Genomic DNA, 10047 nt, shown 5'->3' on the forward strand with positions numbered 1-10047 from the left:
ATCCGGTACACTTTCCACCTGCAGAGTGAAGGTGTGGTTGTACCAGCTCGATCTGTCTTGAGAAAACTAAATAAGTTTTTGGTATATTTGTTATACATTTCAATCCCTGTTGGTCTTTCTTCTGGTATATGAAAAATACGAAAAATTATGAATATGTGATTTGTCTTGTCACATCATTACTTACTGACAGTTTGCCTCCATTAGGACTGGTCTAATATTCACCATAACCTGAACAACTGCTTCACTTTCTTGTGTCTCCCGTAAATGCTTTTTGTTTTCTTATACAAATTTGAAAAAATGAACATTTTAAGCAATAACAATATTTAGTTATATATATATATATATATATATATATATATATATATATATATATATATATATATATATATATATATATATATATATATATATATATATATATATATATATATATATATATATATAGAGAGAGAGAGAGAGAGAGAGAGAGAGATAGATAGATAGATAGATAGATAGATAGATAGATAGATAGATAGATAGATAGATATATAGATAGATAGATAGATAGATAGATAGATAGATAGATATATGTATCATCAAAATATTAAATCTCAACCTAGAACACATATATTATCATCTCAAAGGTTCACATGATTGAAATAAAACTTTGCTCACGACAGCGGCCGACAACACCTAGCAAGAAGGCATATTGAGACTATTCCCACCAATCATTCCCTCACACAACCTAAACACTGAAGACTACTGCTCATTGCCCAGTCAGTGTTACCATTGCTACTCTGCGGTTCACACACATCACAAATCAGCATGAGTGACAACTGCTGGTATGTTCCGAGTGAGCAGCCAAGGCCCATGACTACAAAACCTGCCACACAACCACCCTCAAATGCATCAATTACGATGGGGAACATACAGCAGTATCGTTTAAGTGCCCAGTAAAACGCGGAGCTCATCAAAAACAGAACTCCCCTACACCCACGGTACCACACCCACAACACCCAAAGCCGCCGCACTCGCCATTCCAACAGCTACACTTACACCTGCAAACACAAACACCAATACGGAAAAACAAATGCTCAACGAGATCATTATTAAATACTCTTTTGAAGTTTCTTTTGACAACCTTAAAGAGCAAACAGAGATAATGAACTCGCTCGAGCCTTGCGCACACCGGCTGTCCCTCCATCAAACTCCAACTAACTTTCTTTGAAGACAACCAACACTACAGACAGAACCACACTGAACAATCACAACAACAACAACAACAACTGCAGCTGCAACATTCTCGTCTCAAAACACTACACCCCTCACTGATGACAGCAGCCTCCTTCATGCAGCTGATGGTGCCTGCGGTCATCGTTGAGGACACGTGCAGCTGCTGGGGGAACTGCAGCCCCCAAGCTACACACCACACTCCACCACCACCACCACCGCCTCTATTACGCCCACCCAAACACAAACTACCACCCACACAACACACAAGCGACACGTTCCCGTCAAACAACCCACCTCTCGCCGGCCCACGTGAGCCACATCTCTGGGTAAAAACACTTCAACATCGTCACGATCATGTTGTTAAAGTGTCGCGGCTCCTGGAACAACAGACACAGTGCTTCAGAATCATAACGACATAACAACATAAGAAAAGAAGGAAGCTGCAAGAACCCACACGTTCCATCGATTCAGACATTGTTCTCCCCTACCACACATCTAACTCTTAAAGGAGGGTTCACACGTGCCAATTTGCGACAAAAATTGCAAGTCGCTAGAAGTATCGACTAATCCCTTCTAGTTGTAAAACGTCACACATAGCGCCTGCAAAGTATTGACTAGTTTGCGCCTTGGCGGGAAGTGAGTGTAAACAAACAGCTACCCGTCAAAATATCTTCCTCCAATAACGATGCTGACGCGGTGGTTGCTCTTCTTTTGGCGTACCGGAAGAGTCAACAGAAAAGAAAATGCCTGTGGATACGTCCCTGGCTATGTTGAAGGAAAGAAAGGAGTGTCTACCACACACTAATCATAAAAAGAAGACTATGCACAATTGCGATCAAATTAAATCCTGACAAGTTTTCAATCCTTACCTCCAACAACACCCTGCATTGAAGGACAGTTCTTGTAGAGTGGCAGCTATTTCGTCGAACAACGATTTGCACAAGCTATTTTTTTTTTCTTGTATAATTAATTTCTGTGGTCCCAGATGTGTTCTTTTCCATCACCAACCACATTTACAAAGCCTACTCCGTGACGTCACGACGTAAGTAAATTTTTCAATCTAACTGCTCTTCTGATCTTGCTGACTGCATGCCTCTCCTCCTCCTATAGCCGCACGGCACAAGGCTTTCTTCTTCTCACTACTATTCTGTCCAGCTCTCTAATGCAAAAGTTAACCAGTACTCTCAATCACTCATACCTTTCTCTGGTAAACTCTGGAACTCCCTGCCTGCTTCTGTATTACCATCTTCCTATCACTTGACTTCTTTTAAGTCAGAGGTTTCAAAACATTTGTCTTTTTTTTTTTTTTTGGTTGGGGGGGGGCTAATCCTCTCGGACCTACAATGGGACTGGCAACTATGTGGGCCTTTTTTTTCGCTTTATGTTGCCCTTGGCCAGCTTTCCCCCTCCGACATAAAAAAAAGAAAATCTATTAAAATGTGAACACAGTCATTTAAAACATTCCAAACTGCATGTTGCCAGTAAAAGAAAAAAAAAAAATTGAGCTGAAAATCTGAGCAGAAAAAAAAATTGAGCTGAAAATCTGAGCAGTGTATATTTTCCTTGAAACATTTTTGTGGCTGACAAACAAACACATGGCATCATACTGGCATCTGATCTTCCCACACATTAATCAGTCTCTCTCTCACAGTATTTGCCTCTTCTGTACTTACATTGTAGAACAACTCTAAGCTGCTGTAAGTAACATTGTAGCAAGTAGTGTAAGAGTTAAGCATGCACTCCAAGTAAGAGTGTGTTTGTTCCACCACCACCACCTCCATCATCCCTCTCCCCTACCACACTTGTACCGTGCCTTGTGCAACTCACTCCTGAACTGCAGCAACTAATAACCATTACATCAAGCCAAGCGTTCAGCTCCAGTATGGCTATCATTTGTTGGCAGTGAAGCAGTGGCATGGGTGTCTCTCTGCCACATGCTACTTACATATATAGATACACAGAAGAATAGACAGTAAATTCTATAAATTGGATATGTTTAACTTGGATATCAAATAAGCCGGATTCTATGACCATTGCATTATTTTCATCTAAATTGGACAGTGGCGATATTTAAGAAAGCTGGGAGACATGCATCATCCCTGGGAGGGAAGGGGGAATTGTTGACATACACTGCTCACAGGGCTCTGTGGCTTCTCTCCTCTGCTTGTCTTTGTTTTCAGTGCATGAATATGTGGTTCTATTATATATTTTTTCTGAATTTTACTACCATTTTTAGGTATAAGTATCATTAAAACTTCAGGTAAGTAATTGGATCCTCAGATAATTTGACTAGGAATTCCCCCAATTGATCTGATGCACAGAGGGTTTACTGTAGATAGATACTTAAAGATATATTACATATTGTGAAATGACCAGTTCACTTAAAAAAGAAAAACAATAAGGTGAGATTATATTCTCACCTCTCTGAGCTGACAAATGGTGACTCCAGCAGTGGTTGCCCAGAGACCTCTATGATCAGCCAACCACTATTTTACATTCCATTACAAATCCATGAGCTCCAAGTCACCTTCATGTAAATAGCTACATTTATAAAGAAACCGATCTCATGACCACTGACACCACTGGTGTTGAACACAGGCTTTGGTGATACCATGGACCAAAGGTAAGAAAGTTTACTGGGAGCTTACACAGCAGGAATGAGACATGAAAACTTCTACTGCTGCCACCACTGACCACTGCAACACCCACTCACTCAGTGAAAGGAAGGAAAAAAGAAAAGACATCCTGGAGGATCCTGGCATCCTTAGAGTTTAATTAACTTGTTAACATCACCTGTGTCCTTTTGTAATTACAGGATTAGGTGTGTCCTGGAGGGAATGGTGATGTTATTCAAGGATCATTTGTTGTTTTGTGGGCAGTGACGGTGGCAGTGACCTGTATTCAGGAGACAAGTTGTGTGATTAGGTCAGCCAATATTAGTGATTTTTTTTTTTTTTTTTTTTTTTTTTGCATAGTATAAAAGAAAGTGGCTGTAACACCTCTGGCAGATTCAGGAGCATTCCTAATGATACAAGCAATGTCCATAGATTCTCTACATCCTTAGCAATCTCTATTACTTAAATGGAAATGATAGTGGGACAATGTTGAATCTCTGGCTATCTTCTGTTTTTATGCCAACCTGTTCTGATGTTGCTAACCACATGCCTCCCCTCCTCCTGCAGCCTCACTGCACAAGACTTTCTTTTTCCTCTCACCCTTACTCTGTCCACCTCTCTAATGCAAGAGTTAACCAGTGCTCTCAATCATTCTGGAACTGTCTGCCTGCTTCTGTATTTTCATCTTCCTGTGACCTGAACTCATTGAAGAGGGAAGTTTCAAGACAACAATCCCATTCTTTTGGTTAACTCTCTCAGACCAGCTAGGGGACTAGAAACCAATGTGGGCCTTTTGTTTAACTCTTTCTGTTGCCCTTGGCCAGTTTTCCCCTCTTAAATAAAAAAAAAAGTTTCAATCACAAAGAGGATTTGTAAGTGCCCAAATATTATCAATCTCACACCACTCTGGAACTGCCTGCATCACCACTCAAAAATGTATAGATTTTGAAAACTTTTGCATTTTACAATTCCCAGTAAAAAATTTTCGTACTGAATTTCAAAATGCTTCATCACTGTTGCTGTGATTAAAGCAAAGTATTTACTTTAACGTTCTAGTGTGAACATTCTTGTGTCTCTTGAGGTGACTCTTCTCATTGAAGTGTTTGTCACACTCATCACAGGCATACTTTATCCCAGCATGAATGTTCTTATGCTTGACCAGACTGGCCTTCTGATAAAATACCTTGTCACACTCATCACAGCTGAACTGCTCTGCTCTTGTGTGAATGTTCATGTGCTGCTTGAAGCTGCTGCGGTGGGTGAACGTTCTGCCGCACTCCTCACACACGTGGATCTTTGCCTGCGTGTGGATGTTGGTGTGCCGCGTCAGGTCACCTTTAGCGTAGAATATTTTGCCGCACTCGTCACACTTGTACTCCTTTTCCCTGGTGTGAATGTTGGTGTGTCGCGTGAGGTCACTGCGGGAGTACAGCGTCCTGCCACACACCTCACACTTGTACTGCTGCTCCCCAGTGTGTGTGTTCAGGTGCTTGGTCAGGTTGTTCTTGTGGTTGAAGATTTTTTTACACACACTACATTTGTATTGCTTTTCTTGAGTGTGAATATTTACGTGTCGCTTAAAACTACTGTGAAGATTAAATGTCTTGCCACATGTGTCACAGTTGTAGCCTCTTGCAATGGTATGAATTTTGACATGTCTATTGAGGTCACACTTGGAGGTGAAAGTCATGCCACACTCGTCACACTTGTGTTGGTTCGCTCCGGGGTGAATGTTGAGCAGGTGTCGGGCAAGGTTCCCCCTCTGAGCAAAGGCTTTGCCACACTCGTTACACTTGTATTTCTTTGAGTCCAAGTGAATGTTTGAATGTTGCTGAAGGTCACTCTTCCTGATGAATGCCTTACCACATGTTTCACAAGTAAAGTCTTTCTTTCCTGAGTGAATCTTTGTGTGTCTCTCAAGATTACTCTCTCTGGTGAACTGCTTTCCACACAACTTACACTCATGACGGTCCTGCTTCATGTGGAGAGAAATGTGTTGCTCCAGCTGCTTCTCACAATAGAAGAGCTGCTCACAATTCTGGCAGCAGAACACTGACACTCCTCTGTGAGACAAGGAATGCTGAATAAACTTGCTTCTGCTATTCAGTATTTCCCCACACTCCTCACACTCAAACTTCCTCACCTCTGCCATGCTGTCATCTTCCACCTTCATACTGCTGTCTTCCTCTTCCATTCTGGAGTTGCTGTGTGGCTGTGACTGTGGCTGTGGCTGTGGCTGTGGCTCCTTCACTACATCTGCACACATGCCACTCTAGCTGGTGTTCCACATAAGATGGTGTTGTCATGGGGAAGCTGTTGGGACACCAAGGAGTGATGTCAATTTGGACAAGCCCATTTAACTACCAAATTGTCAATCTCTTTATTTGGTTACTTTCGTTTACCTACTTTGTTACATATTTTCATGTTTTCTTTCAATTTTGTTGAACTTTATAATGGTATACAAGTACAGTGAGTCACCATGAAGCCCATTATCACCCACTGCTGCCATCACTCAAGCCACACACACACACATTACACGGTGAGTTGCCAGGAGTCTGTTACAATCCTCCTTTGTTGCATTTACTCGGAGCACACACTCTGCACACTAAGGTACTATGGGGTCTGTTACCACTCCCCTTGCTGCCTCTACTTGGAGCACACACACTGCACACTAACTTGCCATGGGGTCTGTCACCATTCCCTGTGCCGCCTCTATTCTAATGACACAGGACTTTGCCACAATCCCACTCTGAGAGGATGCAGACAAGTATTTTCACAGAGCACTTCTGTAAGAGTGTTGAAATGTTGCCACACTGACCACTGCTGAGGATGAACCAGCTAAGCTCTCCTGGTCTCCTTCACCTTGCTGCTGTGGAGGAAAAAAGATAACTCAACTGTGATCAATAACAGTGTGCTGAGGTACACTGTGATGGTGACAGTGATGATTAATCACTGAATCATCATTATTTCTATTTAGTATTTACAAGTACTTAATGTTACCATACAGCCTACAGTTATACATCACACTCTCTCTCTCTCTCTCTCTCTCTCTCTCTCTCTCTCTCTCTCTCTCTCTCTCTCTCTCTCTCTCATTGCTGTGGTAGACAGCCACTATTCTCAAACCTATCCACATGGTGTCTGATCTTCACTTGTCATTCAGAAATTATATTCAGGTCAAACTTCACGTCCCCATTCTCTCTCCCACACTACGAACACTACTCTGCATGCCTCAGTGTGATTCATGATTTTACAGTAAATATTAAGGCAAATTAAAGCAAATCCAGCTGCATCAGATACAAGCACAGAACACACACATCACATGGAAGGATCAGTGGCCTTGCCAGACACAGAGAAAAATTGTGTGGCAGTGGTGGAATTTTTGAGGTGCTTTGTTAGGTTAGGTTAGGTTTATGTTTGGGTTTGGTTAGGTTAAGTTAGGTTTATGTTGGGTTGGTTTGGGTTAGGTTAGGTTAGGTTAGGTTTATGTTTGGTAAGTTAGTATCCTAACAAGGAGTCCAGGCAGAGCCACAGACCCCATGGCTAAGATAGGCTATTTTAGAAGAATTGACAATATTAGGTAAGTAGTGGGTGGGGGAAGTGGTGGGGTAAACACATACCTCTCACATATACCTATCACTACTAAGAGTGGCTATGCAGCTTCATTGCCTATTAATTTTGGCTCCTACCCCCAAACTGCTGGGGAGCGAGTGGGAGGGCAGGGTGTTTGGCTGGAGTAAGCTGAAATATGGTCAAGTTTCAGCACTGTCCTAATATAATTGTCCCTCCAGTTCTTCTCATTTCCCGGTTTCCCCTTCAATGCTCTTTCACTCTGCTAAGATGTGGCAATGAAAATATGATGACCCAAACTAACCTAACCCCAGCTTAGACATAACCTAACCTATCCTAGCTAGCGTTACCTATTTGAGTCGCCACACAATGCTGATACATCTTCCTCAGAGTCCTTCTGCCCAATAGCATGGTTAGGTTAAGTTAGCTATGGTTAGGTTAGGGTAAAGTTAGGGTTAGGTTAGTTTTGGTTATATTTCCACTCCCATGCCATGTCAGCTGAGTGAAAGAGCTGTGAAGGGGGAGCAGGGAAGCGAGGAGAGCTGGAGGATGGTTATATTTCCATTCCCACATCACGTCAGCTGAGTGATAGAGCTGCAGAGGGAAGCCAGGAAAGGAGGACAGGGTAAATTTGCAGTTTCAACCAATATACCCAATCTTATATTTCTTCACCTAATTATCATTTTCTTCTTCTCTTTCTCTTTACTCTTCTTTTCCTACCCACAACTTTATCATTTCTTCTCTTTTCTCTAATTATCTTACTATCTACAACTTTATTTTTTTCTTTCTTTTTATCTTATTAGCCATTTATTTATTTATTTTTTTCGGTAAATTTGCAATCTCAACCAATATACCCTATCTTATATTTCTTTTTCCCTATGTCTAACAAGCTTGGGGACCTCCTGGGAAAGCCGGTTTTAACCTAATTTAACCTAACCCCATTTTCCGATAGGATAAAATGGGGTTAGACATGCTGGTAGAAATGTGACCTATATCTAAACTGTGACAATGTGTATACTTATGTGTGGTGTATTGCTTGAAACTGCTGTAATTCCAAGGCCAGTGCCCAAGCTTCAGCTGTTGCCACCAGGGGTAACTAAAGAACTACGGTATAATTCTAGTTGGGGACAGGTGGGAATGCGGGTTTTCAGGGTGGGGAACATGAAGTGTGTCGGAAATGCATATTTTCTGGCATAGTGGAGAAAAAAAAAAAAATCCTCTTAAAAAGTCTACGGGGATTTCACTACAAGTTTCCTTAGGTTTACAGTATGTTAAGTTAGGTAGGTAGGTTACCGTAGGTGTACATTAGGTTGGGTTGAGTTGAGTTGAGTTGAGTTGAGTTGAGTTGGGTTGGGTTGGGTTGGGTTAGGTTAGGTTAGCGTCCTTGATGAAATTTACTCCAAATTTATGGAAACTAGTGAATTTACGAAAGTTGCGATGAACTTTCTGCAGAGTTTAGGAAGGCCACTAACCCCCCCCCCACCCACCAGTTACGCAAAAAATAGGCATTTCGACGCATTTCACGTTCCCCACCCGAAACCCCACATTTCCACCTGTCCCCACGCTTGTTGGGGGTGGACGGGGGAGTATGGGCAGAAACTAGAATTGTACCGGAACTATAGCTGCTGTTATGGTGGCAGCTGTGTTTGATACTACAGAAAAAAAATCCAGAAACCTGTGGCGGAAATATGCAGTGATGGGTTGTAGAGTTAATAAAACTACTCAATCACAGCATTACCTAACCTAACAGCTGAAGCGTTGCCAACACACCTCCTGTCAGACAATGTGGCATTGCCCATCTGAAGATGAAACATTTTATCTAGAAGACTTCAGTGTGTTTAGAATGAATCTGCTAGCCACTGAGGTACAAAATATGCTTTTGTTTAAGGAACACAGTAATACAAGAGCCCCGCAGCCCCATTTCCCATTACTTTGCTAAAATACAGCATTAAACTAAAAATACAGCTGAAACAGTCAAGATGGAGCCAAATACAGACTCTTACCACCAAAAAGTAAATAGAAACCTACACTTCATTTTTATCTTGATCCTCATCTTGATGCTGATCTTGATTTTGATGCTACAGGTGACTCGGGACCCCTCACAGCAGGACACTGGACTCACGCAGCGCACGTCCTGTGTCAGTGCTATCCAGATATCAATCGTCTATCTAATTTTACGATACCATAAAATATAGGCTGCAGGTGTCTCTGTCTCTATCTGTCAGTCTTTAACATAACATAACAGGTCCGTCCGTCCATTCGTCTTTATGTCCGTCCGTCTTTCTGTCCGTCCCTCCGTCTTTCTGTCCGTCCGTCCGTCCGTCTTTCTATCCGTCTTTCTGTCCGTCTCTCTCTCTCTCTCTCTCTCTCTCTCTCTCTCTCTCTCTCTCTCTCTCTCTCTCTCTCTCTGTTATTATTATTATTATCATAATTATCATTATCACCACCTAATGCATAGTGCTATTGTTATTATCGGTGTTGTTTTAATCATTTCAACAATTACAAGTATAGTATTAATAAATTATTGTTATTATTATCATTAGTAGTAGTAGCAGTAGTAGTAGTAGTAGTAGTAGTAGTAGTAGTAGTAGTAGTAGTAGTATCATTTGCCTACTGTACCAGTATGATAGGTGATGAATACTTATTCAAATTT

General features: G+C 41.6%; 1 protein-coding gene across 4 annotated transcripts; it reads right to left on the reverse strand.

The window, feature by feature from the left end:
* Positions 1-3958: 3958 nt before the first annotated feature.
* Positions 3959-9571, reverse strand: LOC123509861 (zinc finger protein OZF-like). Of its 4 annotated transcripts, none has more exons than XM_045264463.1 (2): positions 9423-9571; positions 3959-6693 (listed from the first exon to the last, which is right to left on the reverse strand). In XM_045264463.1, exon 2 carries the CDS (start codon positions 6091-6093, stop codon positions 4867-4869), a length of 1227 nt encoding a protein of 408 aa, XP_045120398.1. In that variant the 5' UTR covers positions 6094-6693; positions 9423-9571; the 3' UTR covers positions 3959-4866. The 4 variants fall into 4 exon arrangements, with proteins under 4 accessions (XP_045120398.1, XP_045120390.1, XP_045120383.1 ...); XM_045264455.1 differs by having other exon boundaries at positions 3959-6696; XM_045264448.1 differs by having other exon boundaries at positions 3959-6696; positions 9398-9571.
* Positions 9572-10047: the final 476 nt, after the last annotated feature.

Source organism: Portunus trituberculatus, chromosome 3 (assembly GCF_017591435.1).
Source record: "Portunus trituberculatus isolate SZX2019 chromosome 3, ASM1759143v1, whole genome shotgun sequence".
NCBI classification, from domain to species: domain Eukaryota; kingdom Metazoa; phylum Arthropoda; class Malacostraca; order Decapoda; family Portunidae; genus Portunus; species Portunus trituberculatus.